This window comes from Berkeleyomyces rouxiae, assembly GCF_048999995.1.
Source record: "Berkeleyomyces rouxiae strain 22BRR77 chromosome Unknown BrBRR77_ptg000005l, whole genome shotgun sequence".
In the NCBI taxonomy this organism is placed as follows: Eukaryota; Fungi; Ascomycota; class Sordariomycetes; order Microascales; family Ceratocystidaceae; genus Berkeleyomyces; species Berkeleyomyces rouxiae.
Window position 1 is genome coordinate 1,012,224 of NW_027396495.1, and position 15,665 is coordinate 1,027,888.

General features: G+C 53.5%; 4 protein-coding genes across 4 annotated transcripts; 3 read left to right on the forward strand and 1 right to left on the reverse strand.

The window, feature by feature from the left end:
* Window positions 1–220: 220 nt before the first annotated feature.
* Window positions 221–4,004, reverse strand: BROUX77_005407 (uncharacterized protein; the record flags this gene model as incomplete). The annotated part of the gene is made up of 3 exons (XM_073750278.1): window positions 221–893; window positions 972–2,181; window positions 2,267–4,004. The coding sequence occupies 3 exons, from the start codon at window positions 4,002–4,004 to the stop codon at window positions 221–223; spliced, it is 3,621 nt and encodes a 1,206-aa protein (XP_073604293.1).
* A 2,081-nt stretch (window positions 4,005–6,085) lies between these two features.
* On the forward strand, window positions 6,086–7,097 carry BROUX77_005408 (uncharacterized protein; the record flags this gene model as incomplete). The annotated part of the gene is made up of 2 exons (XM_073750279.1): window positions 6,086–6,956; window positions 7,033–7,097. 2 exons carry the CDS (start codon window positions 6,086–6,088, stop codon window positions 7,095–7,097), a joined length of 936 nt encoding a protein of 311 aa, XP_073604294.1.
* Window positions 7,098–8,900: 1,803 nt separating this feature from the next.
* On the forward strand, window positions 8,901–10,825 carry BROUX77_005409 (uncharacterized protein; the record flags this gene model as incomplete). Its single annotated transcript, XM_073750280.1, has 2 exons — window positions 8,901–10,602; window positions 10,656–10,825. 2 exons carry the CDS (start codon window positions 8,901–8,903, stop codon window positions 10,823–10,825), a joined length of 1,872 nt encoding a protein of 623 aa, XP_073604295.1.
* Window positions 10,826–13,124: 2,299 nt separating this feature from the next.
* Window positions 13,125–15,029, forward strand: BROUX77_005410 (uncharacterized protein; the record flags this gene model as incomplete). Its single annotated transcript, XM_073750281.1, has 1 exon — window positions 13,125–15,029. The coding sequence occupies one exon, from the start codon at window positions 13,125–13,127 to the stop codon at window positions 15,027–15,029; it is 1,905 nt and encodes a 634-aa protein (XP_073604296.1).
* Window positions 15,030–15,665: the final 636 nt, after the last annotated feature.

Below are 15,665 nucleotides of genomic sequence, written 5' to 3' on the forward strand. Positions count from 1 at the left end.
GAAACCAGGCCCGAAAGTCGTCACGCATCCGAATGGCGAGGAGTGTTCTGTTCGGCTTGTCAAGGCTCTTGTGCATAAGTGTCATCAATAAATCGCGTTATATTTTGATATGTGGAAATAAGGCCCGTATAATTCACCTGGTTTTTGCTTTTCCTTTTCCTGTGCAACTAAAACCCTCGCCGCATGTCTCACAAGTCAGCCAACCCTAATAACCACCGCTTTACAGGTCAAAGTTAATGTCATCGAGTAGGCTCTCAAAGTCCTGCTCCGTCATCTGTTCAATTGGGATCTCAGGTGGCGCCTGCTCCTGGTGCTGTGGGAAGTGGATGGCCGGCTCTTTGCCTTTGCCCGCGTGCTGCTGTAGCTGCTGCACAGGAACAGGCCCATTGTCGCTGACGGTAGCCAGGCGTTCTTTGACCGTCTTCTTGAACTGCTCCAGGAGCACCTCGTCATCTGCCGCCGTCTTTTGCGCGTCGAGAATCCGACAAGCTTCTTCCCTTAGCTGCACGTCGCTCGGGAAAGTAGCATTAGAAGCCACAGCGTGGCTGACAAAATGAATCAGCCCGGCCTCCAGCTCGCGAGAACAGAATACCACGGCCGGGCGCGGGTATCGTCCATCGAGATCTTCCAAGTACTTGCTGGCAACGCTGCCCTCAGTGCCAAAGATTTTGCCGCGCACGTTAACATCGATGACGGGCTGGGACGAAACATGCTCGGTGAACCCGTTTTTGGGGTAGGCAAACGGGGGCGCAAAGCCAGATCCACCTTGCGCAATGTTCCATTCACTACCAGGAGAAATGCCTGGCCCCCCGTCGGCGAGAAGGCCGATGGATCGCTTGAATCGACGTAACCACTCAAAGTTGTCGGCAGCTGTCTGGTTCCACGGATCATCACTTCAAAGAGACAGATGCTATTAGCGAACAACATACTTGAAAACGTCGCATGTTCCTCGTTTGTGGGGAATCACTTACTCGTCATATATAATCCACCGCGCCTGATGTTGCAGTTCTTCATCAGTAGGGACATGTTTGTTTGGGTTGTTGCTAGAAATGCACATTGTCACAAAACGCGACAACTCGCGCTCCAGCCGGCGGAAGCAGTTGGAATCATTCAAGAAAGTGCCGATTCTAACACGTAGCTGTCTAGAGTTGTGGTCAACCGGGCCAGGCTCAGGGTTACGAATACTGGGCCTATCATTGTGAGCGGTGCCGTGACTATCATTCGTGTTCCGGGCAGTGGAAGAGCTTGAAGTAGGCGACTGGAAAGACCGAGAACTGTTGCCAAGGGCGGAACTCGAGGAAGACATGACTGAGAGTTCATTGGCATTTCGGGAATGCGGGGACGCGGGGTGTCGCTCTCTGAAGGCTGTCAGCCACTCGAGACTGTCAGCAGCAGTCTGGTTCCATCCATCATCGAATTCATATATGATAATACGGGCCCGCCGCTGTAGATCCAAGTTGGTAGGCTCTAAACCTTCGCGTCGTTGATGCTCCAAGTAATCTCCAAGCTCTCGTTCCAGCCGACTGTAGCTGTGGATTGTCGAGTCGATTGTGGCAGGATCTGTGGACCGATACCACTCATCGCCCATTTCCTCGCTGCGAGGGAGATGGGCCCGCTGTCGGAAGCGCGCCAGCCATTTGGTTGAACTCTTGATGAGACGGATCAAAAAGTTGGCAATGGCTTCGCTGGGGTGAGTTGCAACCTCTTCAACCTGACCAACAATGCGGCAAGCTTCTTCCTGGAGCTCAGAGTCCACGGGGGTCAAGCCGATCAACTGTCGACTCACAACATAATCTTGCAGGGCGTGCTCCAGAGGGCAAGCTTCGAACAAGTTGTCTTTGCCGTTGATCTTCAAGATAGCCAGTCTGTTTTCAGCCTGGGTTCGCAGAGGTCCGAATTTGGCTTGGCGGTAGGTGCCTTCGTCATCCATGAGAACATCACGTAGCCACGAAGCCATAGATGAAATGCCCTGAAGAGATAACACTTCAGAGGCAAAGATGATACGACAAGCCTCAACACGCAACTGCTCATCGGTTGGAATTTCGCCATTTTGTTCGAAGCGGTTAGCCATGTAGTAAACCATCTCATCTTTGATCAACTCGTAGGCATTTCGGGGCGATTCTGGAGGTGCTTGTTCAGCCACCATGGGGTACGGTGAGTTTCGTTCCGTGTCAATGAGATCTGAGCCAAGGGGGAGCAGCAAGGTTAGTAAAACAAAAACGATTTGAGTATCTCTACCCATGCCGGTGGTACAGTTAGGACATACAGGGAGGTATCGAGTTCTCAACAAGATCCAAAATTGGGCGTTCAAAGCCCCAGTCACCTTTCCAATCAGCCATTGATGCGCCACTCTTGAAATGCTGAGATAGGTGCTCAATACGGGTTTCCCATGAGTCCATCACGATACCGCAGAAGCCACAGCGTGATTGGATGGATGGCGCAGCTATCTTCCACTCTTTCATAGACCAATCAACAAAGCGCACATTATGGACTAGACGGAGATGCTGGTTGAGATGATCTTTACGGTAAAAGGTACGTTCATCTATGCTCTTATCCAAGCATGAACTGCAGTTGTGTGTTTCCATGTGAGCCTCGGTCGGGTTGGCCTCTCCGCAGAAAACGCATGACATGGTTTGTGTAGTAGGGTTCATGGCAACGATACCACTAGGTGAGCAAACCCACCGTTCAAGAGAGAGATGTAAAGACTTTTCATGTCTCTGCCAGTCATGCTTTGTCTTGAAGGTCTCTGAACAGAAGGTACATTGGTATGCGCGGAATGGGTTGTTAAGCGGGCTCTTTTGCACAGCCAGGTCTCCGGCTCTCCGCCGGCGCCGACGCCGACCTCTGGTCATGGAGGTAAAGGACCCGATGGAGCCACGAGAGGCGTGTGACATGCCTGACACGAATGAGCCGCCGGAAGAACGAGAAGTTCCAACACTGCTCGCAGACGAGTCGTGAATAGATCGGTTGGAGCCATCATCAGTGTAGTTGGGATAACTACTAGCACCGGTAGATGAGGCAGCAGAGGAAGCGGTTACGGCTCGTGCAATGGCAATAACCGAAGCAGGTTCGTGCTCAGGAGGAGAGTTGGCCCAACGCTGCAAGGGATTCATGTCTTCATTGCCACGCCTGCGGGGTGGGTCCAAGGAGAAGGTTTGTGGATGAGGTGAGGCAGACCGGACAGGGAGCTGGACCTTGCCGCGGCGCCGGGCATTGGCCAGCCAGTTGGTGATTTGAGTCTTATTAAGGCCAGTCTGCCGTTGAAGCATGTCCTTTTCTTCGTCGCTGGGATAAGGATGTCGTGAGTGAGAGGATAGCCACTGGCGTAAAACACGCACACTGGCGCGTGAGAATCGAGTGCTGGTCTTGGTGGAAGTCCCAGCGCTGGCGCTGGGATCGGTCTGGGCATCTTCCTGGGGTTGCTCGGACTGCGCAGGCGGCTTGATCTGAGTCGACTGGCCATCGTAAAGGGCTTGACTGGTTGGGCGAAAGGGCACATGATGGGGGTTAGTTGAAGTTTCCTGTCTCACAATGGGCATCTGGCTATCGAGAGCCGGCAACGAAGAGTATGGGGTGGTCCCAAGATCAGGAATGCTAGTGAATGCGTCGCCAAAGTTGCAGAAAGTCCCAAGAGCCACACAGCTAGTGCAGTAGCCCTTGCGCTGACCTTCTCTAATCAGTTTGCAAAAGAAGCCGCCTTTGAGGCACTCGGTGCAGGGGGACGGAGCATTAACGAGACACTCGGCAGAAAAGAGGCCGGCGCCGGGATCCAAGGGCTGAAGGTTAGGGGCAATGGGGGTTTCGGCCAAAAGCGAGCTGAAATTGAATGGTTCTGGGTTGCTGTTATTGGTAAACGGGAGGCCCATGTTGAAGGCAGCGTCGTCGCGGGCGTCTTCAACCACCAGGTCCATGAGTTCCGTCGAGGAGGCCGAGAGGTTGGGAAGGCCCAGGACGTCGGCGCCAAGCGGCGACGCTGCGGCGTCCCAGTTGACAAAGTCGTCCATGATAGGGCGTGGCAGGGAAAACAGAGACAAGAAGGAGAGACGTTGGGCGTGCGGAGGCTAGCTGCAGGGCCGAGCTGGCGGACGATGACAAGCTAAAGGCTAAAGGGCGCGGAGGTTGTCAACAATGACAAGAGGCCAAGACAAAAGCGAGAGATTGTGCTGGGAAAACGAAGGGTGTGGCATGTAGTCGCGGCAAAAGCGAGTGGAATAGAGGCAGAGATGTCAATGAGAAGGAGAGAATTTTTGGACAACAGAAAGGCGGAGAGAAAAGCTGGAGGATAAAAGGGCGGACTACTGCCTCCTGGTCTTCCTTTCTCGACTTCGGTTTAGATGAGTAACTGCCTGGAGTGGGAGCAAACACGCCAGAGCGGTGGACATTGCAGATGTTGCAATTGCCTTGTTGAAGCGGCGGCTTGGGAAGGCCAGTGGCGGTCGTTCCTTCCGGGTGGTTTCCGCCATTTTCTCATTCGCCTCTTAAATGCGAGCTAAATTCCCTTGTTTTCTCCTTGGCCCCTGCCTGCGCTGGCGCCGAGCCGGACTACCTCGCTCTCACGCTTGACCTGAACTTGTCGATAACGCGAGCCGGTCAAAACGAGGGCGAGACTAACAATAATGACTCGAAACTGGCATCCTTGGACCGTTCCGGTTCGCTCCAGAAGCGCAATGCACTCACTCACTGGCTCTTCGTGTCTGTGTACTCGGGCAAGCACATACGCAAGCCTGTTAGTTGCAAACAATCCCTACGGCCGAGGCGGGAAATAACCCTCTCGAGTCCCAGAGTTGTCTCCTTCCTAACTAGTCAGTTAGTGGCCTAAGCGACGAGACTACCAATCATCTTGGTTCAAATACAGTAGTAGCCATCTCCAGTATCGGCACACCTGCTCTGAGGAAATCGCCATCACCAAAAGGGATCCGTAGAGCCCAGTTAACAGTGCCAATATCAGTATCACGCATGCACAGATAACATGTGCTTGCCGAGCTTTGCGCTTTGCCAGCGGCTTGACGCATACATGTATTGTGTGCTCTATTTGCCTACATTCCCCGTTGCATTATTCTCGGGGTGCAGCCGTTACCGCACATTCTGTTTTCTCGAAGCACAAAGACTCATCATAAGACTCATTCGCATTACGATCTGATTTGATCGCAAGCCAACAACATGCATTCGACGTCGGACCAAAAGAACACTACACGCAAGGTTCAGGAAGTCTTGGCTTTGGCCTTGCAGATCAGCCATGTCAATCCTACGCCCTTTACTTGACAACCCAAGCCCTTTTAGCCTGGTCGTTTTTCACTTCCTTCATCGGCGGCCCAGGGTTGAGTGGGGTCTTTGTCTTTATGCTTTTCTTTAGCTGTGGAAAACAGAGAAAATAGAAGCGAAAAAAAAAATGCTCGGAAAAAGGAAATTGTCGAACAAATGCGCCGGGGCCTCGGACAGAAAGTCAAGGCAGACTGGCTGCTTGGTGAAGCTCTGGTGAAATGCTGAAGATGAGATGATATTGTATGGACAAATGATGTAATTGGCCTGTCTGCTCTAAGACAGCCAACCCTAATCGTATTGCGACTAACTACATTAGCTACTATTCAGTAGTTGCAAGTCGCCAATTGCAAACTTTCCACTTTTACCTTGACTCTTTCTCAACATTAAGCACTTGACATGCTTTTTAGTCCGTGCACATGTACCACGCAGCAAAGTCCTGTCTGTAGATAACCCTACCCACCCATAACCCTACATGAGACGACACAACATCTTCATAGGACGAAGTTGCCGCTGATCAAGACGAAGAAAACACCACCAAGAGCAATCATAATCAATCCAGGAGTTGTTTGCCAATTGAGAGCGGCGTTTGGTGTAGTAAGCTAGCAACGATGAAATCTGCAAAAGAGGAGATGACGATGACGAGGAGCAGGTATAAAAAGGCGAGATTCTATGAATGAAGCACCTTTATGAGCTTTCCTTGATGTGACACTTACATGACGACAGTCTGAAGCTGCAGAAGCAATAGCCCGCGTCAAGAAAGAGTCTCATATGATCATATCCGCACTGGTACTTGAGATACATACTACTGGTAACACTATTCACCATGAATGTTCCACCGCACCATAGAGATATCCGGGGTTATAGTGTGCACAGCGAAGCCGACAATGTCCTTCTCAATGCGCAGCTCTATCTACCCAGGCCGGTTTTCTTCGAGAACCAGGAAGAGGCACCAACCGTCGTGTTCTTGCACTCATGGCTATTGACCTCTAACATGTGGGTTGACATTATGCAACACTTACTTTCGCAGGGCTTTCAGTGTCTCACCATCGATCGGAGAGGATACGGCCTCAGTCAGTGGTCTACCGGCCAGAGACCGACAATCATGAACATGAATGTTTTCAGCCAGGATCTTGTCTCTGTCTTGAAACGACTGGATCTGCATCGCTATGTGATTGTTGGCTCGGGGATCGGATGTAACGAAAGCCTGACTGCCATCACACGCTACCCAGAGTTATTCCATGACTGCCGTGGCTTGGTGTGGATTGCGCCTCTCCTGCCCTTCCCCGAACAGAGTCCCATGTCACCCGGAACGCCGCCACGTGATGTTTGGGAGGCGATGCGCCGTGGCATCAGTCGCTGGAACCCCCAGCGCACCCAGTACACGTGGAATATATTTTGTGAGATGGCACAGCAAGAGGGCCAGATAGAAAACACCGACGAGGTTGTCAATTGCCAGAGCCATCTCATGAGGGCGATTCCAGATGCCATATCCGATTCTTTACCGGCCTTTTTGGACGAGCGTGGCTACAACGACCAACTAATGCTTATTAACGACGATCCGCAGTTTCGGCACATGAGAATCGTCTTGGCTCACGGGGCCAATGATCGAGGGAACCCAGAGTCAGCAACGACGGCCCGCATCGCTCGGAGATTGCAAAGATCGCAGCGGGTCGTGTTCCAAGATGCCGGCCCGAGTAAGTCCAGCCTGAAATATACTCGAATGCCCGTGTTAAATGTATATGAAGGCTGACATATGTGAGCGGGATACAGACATTCACCGAACGAAAGCCCTCGAGATTTCACGCCTGATCTGGACGGCCATGTTTGGACCATAGGGGAGCGAGAGAGAAGGAGGGAGGGTATTCACGGCCCGAGCAAATGTGATGGTATCTTTGGTAGATGAATGTTGGAGGAAGCGGATAATGGTCGTAGCATAATGAGTGACAGACAGAAAAACAATGTTTCCCGCACAAGTAACTAGGTGAGGGCTGCTTACCTGATCGAGTCTACATAGATGGAAGCAAAGACAAGCCACAGCCCAACGTACGCCACAGCCCAACGTACGCCACAGACACTGGGTGTGGCTAAAAGGTCCGGGCCGAGCCACAATAGTGGGGCTCCTGAGAATCGAGGCGGGGTAATTTGCAGGGCAAGGATGCGAGGAGACGGAGACGGAGACGAAGGACGAACAGTCATCCACGTCGTTCAGAGTCGCCAAAGAGTCATTCTCGTTCCCTTGCAGGATCTTATTGATGGCATGACTGTGTGGGAGGAGGTGTGGTATTACAAAAGCATGTAGTTGGTTTCAAGCCAATAACGGCGAATTCGTTATGTACTTGTATTACGCTGTTTCTTCTGGAACCGGCGTTCAGATGCCCTGTGTGGAAGTGGACATGGCAGTGTTACTCACTGACGTATCATTAGTTGCTATCCCCCACCGGCTCCTGGAAGCTCTTATCCTTATCTATGTGTGTACGTACAGACATGGCCGTTGTACCTATTGGTCACTGGAGTTCTGAGCCGTCAGTGGCGACCCTCGGGCCTTTCTAGAAAGACACGATTGGGACATAGATCTTGTCCAGCTTACACCTGGCTGCTGTGTGAAGCACCATTGCTGTCCGTTGAGAGTGTGGTGGTCGTGTTGGGGCTGCAGATGACTGCATGTCATATGCGTTGTACAGGTCTACTTTTACTTTTCCTTGTGCCTCCAGAGAAGGGCCATGCAGATATAAGGACCACACACCCGCGCAGCCACAAATCGAAGGGTGGGGGGCTTTTTCAGTTGAGCTCGTCCACCAGCAATCATGAGCGTGAGCCAGCGGCGGCCATCAGCGCAGGTACGGCAACATTGAGCTGTGATGGAACGGCTATAACTTTAGCAGAAACTATGTCCATACACAAACAGTTAACCTGTTAACCACTACTTGTAGATGAAGCTATTAGTCATATCGCAGCCAGACAATGAATGACTGGGGCCTTGAGTGCCAAGTAGCACGTACCGTGCCGATGTACAGAGACAATGTACCGGTACCTAGCCCGTGGCCCCTGGTGCCTCTTTTTGCTAGGCTGCGATTGACACTTGCTGTACCTGTACTTGGTTGACCAGTGCTCCAAGGAAACATTAGGAACAGGAACTAGGAAACTACTGGCTTCCGGCTAGTTGTGCTCCTTCCGCATGTAAAGATTGAAGTCCCTGGGTATTTTTTTTCTTTGGCCAACTACTCGATTTCCTAGGTACTTTTTTCTCCTTTCTCCTTCTCTCCTCCACCGTCTCGCAATATATTGATTTCTTTGGCTGGCTGCCGATTGTTGAGGGCGAGCATAGGGTCTTAGAAGCAGGTAAGATTAGACATGTGATTTCAAGACTCCCGGAAACCGTCGGCCGAGTCTCGCAAGCTTCAACTTCTCCGTTGTCGGCATCTACAAAACCGCCCACGATGGCCCACGTCTTGCCCTGGAGTCTATCTCGACCCAGCTTTCGATCAATGATTGGCCTCGAGTAGAATAGCTGTTGCTAACAATTGGACTCGTTAGGTTGATTCTTGTATACTTTGCTGCCACTGCTATTCGGGCATTCTCCACACTGTTCTACACCAGATCTTGATCTCAATCCAAGTCGTTCGAGCCACACCGCCACGATGCACATCAGCGACAAGATTACAAACGCCAAACGGTCGGGCGAGCCGTCCTTCTCGTTCGAATATTTTCCTCCCAAAACGGCCCAAGGTGTCCAGAACCTCTACGACCGAATCGAGCGCATGAACGAGCTGGGGCCTCAGTTCATTGACATCACCTGGGGCGCTGGTGGCCGCATTGCCGAGTTGACATGCGATATGGTTCTTCAGGCCCAAACCATCTACGGTGTTGAGACATGCATGCACCTGACATGTACCGACATGGGCAATGCCAAGATTGACGATGCGCTATCCAGAGCCTACAAGGCTGGCTGCTCTAACATCTTAGCCTTGAGAGGCGACCCCCCCAGAGAAAAGGAGAAATGGGAGCCCACGGATGAGCAGTTCCGCTATGCCAAGGACCTGGTATCATACATTCGCCAAAAATACGGCAACCACTTCTGCATTGGCGTTGCAGGCTACCCCGAGGGCTGTGACGACAACAAGGACGAGGATTCCCTCCTTGATCATCTCAAGCAAAAAGTCGACGCTGGAGCCTCATTTATCGTGACACAGATGTTCTACGATGTCGACAACTTCCTACGCTGGGTTCGCCGGGTTCGGGAGATGGGCATCACCATCCCCATTCTTCCTGGCATCATGCCTATTGCCACCTACGCCAGCTTCCTACGCAGAGCCAAACACATGAACTGCACGATTCCTGCGGACTGGCTGGAGGTCATTGAGCCCATCAAAAATGACGACGTGGCCGTGAGAGAACGGGGCCGCAAACTAGTGACTGAAATGTGCCGCAGGATCCTAGAGTCTGGCCTAATTCACCATCTCCATTTTTACACCATGAACCTCGCCCAATCTACTCGCATGATCATTGAAGAGCTCAACTGGTTGCCTTCTACCGAGCGCCCTGTCAAGCAGGCTCTTCCTTGGAGACAATCTCTGGGCCTGGGCCGTCGCGACGAGGATGTCCGCCCCATCTTCTGGCGCAATCGTAACAAGTCTTACATTCTGCGGACACAAGACTGGGACGAGTTCCCCAACGGACGCTGGGGTGATTCTCGTTCGCCCGCTTTCGGTGAGCTTGACGCCTATGGTATTGGTCTTCCTGGATCCAGTGAGCAAAATCGGGCCAAGTACGGCTCGCCAGAATCAGTACACGACATTGCCACGCTATTTGTGCGCTACCTGAAGAAAGATCTCGATTCCTTGCCCTGGAGTGAATCTCCCCTGACAGGAGAGACCAGCGTCATCAATGACAAGCTGATTGATCTCAACAGCCGCGGCCTCATCACTATTAATTCACAGCCTGCTGTCAGTGGAGTAAAGTCATCGGATCCTGTACATGGATGGGGTCCCAAGGGCGGTTATGTGTACCAGAAGGCGTACCTGGAGCTTTTTGTCCACCCTGACGTCTACCCCGAGCTCACAAAGCGCATTGAAAGCAATCCAGACATGACATACTACGGCGTGACCAAGACGGGCGAACTAAAGACCAATGCACCCTCGGACGGTCCCAATGCCGTCACCTGGGGTGTCTTCCCTGGAAAGGAGATTGTCCAGCCCACAATTGTCGAGAGCATCAGTTTCTTGGCCTGGAAGGACGAAGCCTTCCGCCTTGGTGAGGACTGGGCGCGCTGCTACGAAACCGGAAGTCCCAGTCGCCAGCTCATCGAGAGCATCACCAACAACTGGCACTTGATCAACATTGGTAAGTAGGACCTGCACACATGAGACCAGAGTACATGTCTAACCGCCGTATAGTGAACAACGACTTCCACCAGAGCGATGCCATCTTCGACTTGTTTGACGGTCTTGTCGTTCCCGGGGTTAAGGACACAGTTCCCAGTTCAGCTCCCCAATCCCCTACGCTGGCGCAGGACGCCGAGGGTGCCACGGAGTTGACCGAAGCTGCGGTTAACGGAACGCAGTAAGCTCTCGGTCGCTGGCTACCCTCTTACCACAAATACCGGCCGGTACGCGTGTTTTAGGCACGAAACAACACGGGCGCGTACAAAAAAAAAAGAGAGCAGCGGCTCTCCACGAAAAGTCATCATGCCCTCTGTCATGCATCTACGGTGGACAACAACTTACTTAATTCAACATGGTGCTACAGTGTCTTATAGGCTGATTCTTGTTCCACGATTCGGGAGCGAACATGTTGCTGGCTTCTCCAACAAAGCCCAGCCGTTCCCTTGATCTCAAGACAGCCGACTGTATAGTACGCACCCAACACTCAACGATTTACGGCTCTTCAACCCAGCTTTCTTTTTTTCTGTTTTTCTGCATTTGTTTGGTTTGCTTATGCTGTTTTCCTTTCTCTCTGTTTCTCTTTGTTTTTCTGGAGCTTTGTACCTCCATGACTTTCTCAACGACACATTTCTCAACGACCCAACTCATGCATCATCAACTTATTCAACCATGTTCCATTTTTTGTTTCTCTTTTTTTTTTCTACTTCTCCCAGCGTTAGGGAGCGGGGCAGGGAGAAGCCTCTCAATCTCAGTCCCCTGCGATGAGTTCTCTTGGGTTTCCGTTTTCTACCACGGTCTCCCCTAAGGGATACCAAGTAGTGATGGGACGAAGCAAGGCAAGCAGGCCGGGAGAGACATCGACCCCATCCCCGCAACACTAACAAATCACATGCATATCTTTGAATCTTTCAACAAAAGAAGATACCCAAAAGCGGCTTTGTTTCTTGAATCTTTCATTCCAGAGGATAAGGGAGAATAATGCCATAGATTTAACCTTTATATAACTAGCAAGCTGGCCAAAGGCTTGTCTTGTACGCCTTGTCGCCGGAGAAAGGACCCTTAGACAGGGCTGTTGGCTGTGTATCTATGTACTGCTTGTGCTCCCGTACTCAGGTCCCGTTTATCTTGTGTGATTCTCAAGCGGGTCCTGAAGCCAGCGAGGAGATGTAGGATTTCGCTGCGTGCCCGGGCTTTTCCTGAGGGAGGAGAGGGGAAATGGGCGGTCATGGCTTTTGGACTCATTCTCGAGGGTCTGCTTGACGTCATGGATGTCCATGAGGAGAAGGATGGAAGGGGTGGACTTTTTGTATTGTCGATGTCTGGTCTGTAGAAGATGTGCCAACAGTGCTGTTTCCTTTAAAATAACAACGGGGTTGCGTTGGTTGAAGTACTCTTCTTGTATCTTTCCGAAGTCTGAAAGTCTCTCTCTCGGTGACGATAAAATCCACTGCCACATCATCGTTTTCGTCCTTTTCGGCACGGCGTCACAGGCAGCGGGGGCTTGGCCAAGTTGCCGTGGTAGTTGCTAGAGTTGCAGCATCGCGTTGCGCAGTTACTCCCACGGTGGCTTTTTTTTTTCCTTTTGCCCCGCTCTTTTTAACTCTTTCCAGAAATTAGCTCTCGACACGCGTGCCTGCCCCCTTGTGACGAAAAGAGTTAAAGAGTCTTCAGAAGGGTTGCCATAGCGAGACGCGCTTTTTTAGGCCCTGACGCGCTGGCCGCTCAGAGGGGCTCGGCGCTGGTCGGCCAGGGCGGTTTAGGGCTGGAGGGGTCCTGAGGGCCGGAATATATAGCGTAGAACGCGTGGTGTGGAAAAGTGGAAGCTCAAGGGACCTATTTTTTGCTCGGGGCGCGTCGGTTCTCGACTTGTTCTGTTCTCGTCTTCTTCCGTTTTCTTCTGCTGGACAAGGCGTGATTCTTCTTCTTCTTTTTCCCGTCTCCATTGGCCCTTTTGCAGGCTCCCATCCTCAGACTTTCTTCTCTCTTTGCCATCTGCGTCCTGCATTCTGTCTCGCCGCCAACGTCATTCCAGACACATCTCGCCATTCCGGTCGTCACTATATCCTCAGCCTGTTCTTCCGGCGCTGCTTCTTCTGTGTGCTCTGGCTGTTGGTTGAACTTCCAGAAACGCCCTCGGCTCTCAGCTTTGTGCGTGTGCTGTTTATTCACGCCTCAAGCTGGCGCTTCTCTTCTTCGACCGGCCTTACCACCATCACCACCGGCTCTGCCGCCCGTTGAGCCTCACACTGGCGCCCCTGTTGCGCGTGGCCCTCTCTCCTCGCTTGCGCAGGAACACTCTCGCGAAATCGTCAAACCGGCTCTCCCTCGAGGCTTTGAAACCCCCTTCGAGGCCTCCCTTGTTCGCCTAGTTCCGGATACGTGCTGCTGCTTCCGTCCGTTTCCAGAAACTCGACGCCCTGGCCCTATACCGAAGCTACATTTATATTGCCCTGAGAACCCTCGGCGAGATCAGTTGACACCATGATTCTCCAATCAGTTGAACGGTCACCACGCCTCAACAGACCTCCTGCTCTTGAGAAAAGCCTTCTGCCACGCCTCTCCCGTCCAAATCCGCTCAACACTGCCGGCAAACCTGACATCTCGGCCCTGGAGCCCTTCTGCCGCACCCCGACCCTCAAGTCCCACAAGAGCATCCCCGCCAACATGTCTACCGGCTACAACACCGCCGTCGGCCTTGGAATCTGCAACGCCGAGAGCACCGCTCCCATGCCCACAAGAAAGCGCAGTGCGCCTTCGCTGCTGCCGCCCTTTGAGCCGCTCTCCTCGTCGCCGCGTCTGCCCCGGCCCGCCAAGCGCCAGAACAGAGGCGGCTACGACTACCCCACGCCCGCCGCCACATCCAGCACCGGCATCCTCTCGTCGTCTCCGCCGCGCGGCGTCAACCCTGCCCACCTCAGCCACGCGCTGTCGCGCATCCAGCAAGCCCGCGCCAGCAAGCCCAGCCGCTCTGCAGGCTCCGACACCAAAAACGACGGCGACAGCGCCTCGGCCACATCTGACCGCGCCCCACTCAGCACCGTGCCGTCGGTCGAGCTGCCGGAAAGCGGTAGCGTCGTGCGCATGGGCCGCAGCAGCATCTCGTCGCACTTTCAGCTCTCGGCCAACCGGCTCATCTCGCGCGTGCACATTGAGGCGCGCTACATTGCCGCCAGCGCGCCGCTCGAGCCTAACCGCGTCGAGATTGTGTGCAAGGGCTGGAACGACGTCAACGTGCACTGCCCCGGCCGCACGTACACGCTGCATCGAGGCGACTCCTTCACCTCCGAGGAAGAGTCCACCCAGATTATGCTCGATGTGCAGGACGCGCGCGTCCTCGTCCTGTGGCCCAAGCGTGCTGTTACGCCCGCCGCTCCACCCATGTCCGAATGGGACGCCTCGCCGTCTCCGGCTGCCCGCAGGCGCCAGACCATGGCACACGCGGTGTCGGACGCGCAGGAGCTCGCGAGTAGTCCCTTCCGCGCCGTTGCTGGTCGCCTGCGGAGCCCTGTCTCGCCGTCGCCTGCTACGGCCCACGCGCTCAGCGGCAAGCTGCAGGCCCTCATGCCGCAGTCGAGGGCTAGCCCGAACCCCGAGGACAGCAGCCAGGTGCACATCTACGAGGATGAGCCTGAGCTGCCTTTGCATTCGAGCTCGCCGCGCCTGGCTGTCGACCCTGATGCTACCATTGCCAATCTCGTGGACTCGTTCTCCTCGGACCTGAGTGACCCGGAAGATGATCTGGATGAGTACGACTCTGTTGCCCACTCGTTTGACTCTTTCCCGGCCAACATTGAAGATCCCTTCACAAGCACTCCCAAGACTTCCAAACTCGCTTCCATTCATGAGAACCCCAGCGCCGAGTCGAAAACTCCCTCCCGCGCCCTGTACGCCCCTGTGCAAACGCCCATCATCAATCCCAGCCACACGCTCCCCTCTGTTCTCTCGCTTGACAACCTCGCATCCATCACCTACCCGCACCCGCGGTCCTCTCCGCCGCGCCTAGCCTCAGCGTCGCCCGCGCCGCCGTCCCCGATCCCAGGCGCCGACGAAATCGCCCACCACGCCATCAACCAGCTCGCCTTTTCGCGGCTCAGCTCAACGCCACTGTCGACGCTGCTCGCCAACCTGCCGGCCGCCGTGCACAGCCCGGCGCTGACGCGCGACGCCTTTGAGCGCGTGCTCGCTGACGTCCCCTCTGTCGGCATCATCCCCCGCCACGGCAAGGACGCCGCGGGAAAGCTCCTCGAGAGCGAGTACTACTATGTCCCGGAGAAGGATGAGGATCAGGAGCGCAGAGCTGTTGTTGGGGGCTTGCGCAAGCCCAGTCTGCGCGCGTGCAGAAAACAACATAAGCAGTATTACTGGAAGCGTCCCAAGACTCCTTGAGTCGATTATACTCCAGATGGGGTGGTGACGCGCATATCCCGCTGTGCCTTTTGACTCCATGCATCACTCACTCCTTTCACTTGTTTTATGTACTGTATATCTTTCTGCTTTGCTGCTTGCCTGCACTGCGTTCTTACTGTCTGCTTCTGCTTCTCCCCCCTCCTCAATTTCTTCCACCTATACCCTCTCCTCCCATGTTCCCATATCACGAATACCTGTTCATTCCACCTTGCACGCGCGTCTTCTCTTCACACGTCTCCAACGACACCACCCCTCTCCCCTTTTTTCCCTAGCCTATCGGCTTCCTCCCCTCCCCTCCCACTGTAAACTGTGTCTTTTTACAACGAGATAACCCGAGCATCGCAGCCCTTGTTTCTTTCCGTCACAACAGCCGTAGCCACCAATCTACCACCACCACTACCCCCCTACACCTCTTTTGGGGAGCACCTAAAATCAATACAAACAATCCCCTAAGCCAAATAGCCAAACCCGTCCACCCCCTTCTTCTGTGCATGTCCTTGTAACAATGCGTATCCTCCAACGTGCTCCAGCCGTAGCAGCACACTTTACATATCGCACCGTCACCACCGCAACCAGCAACTTGACCTCCCAGCCATCCTTTTAAAAAAAATCACC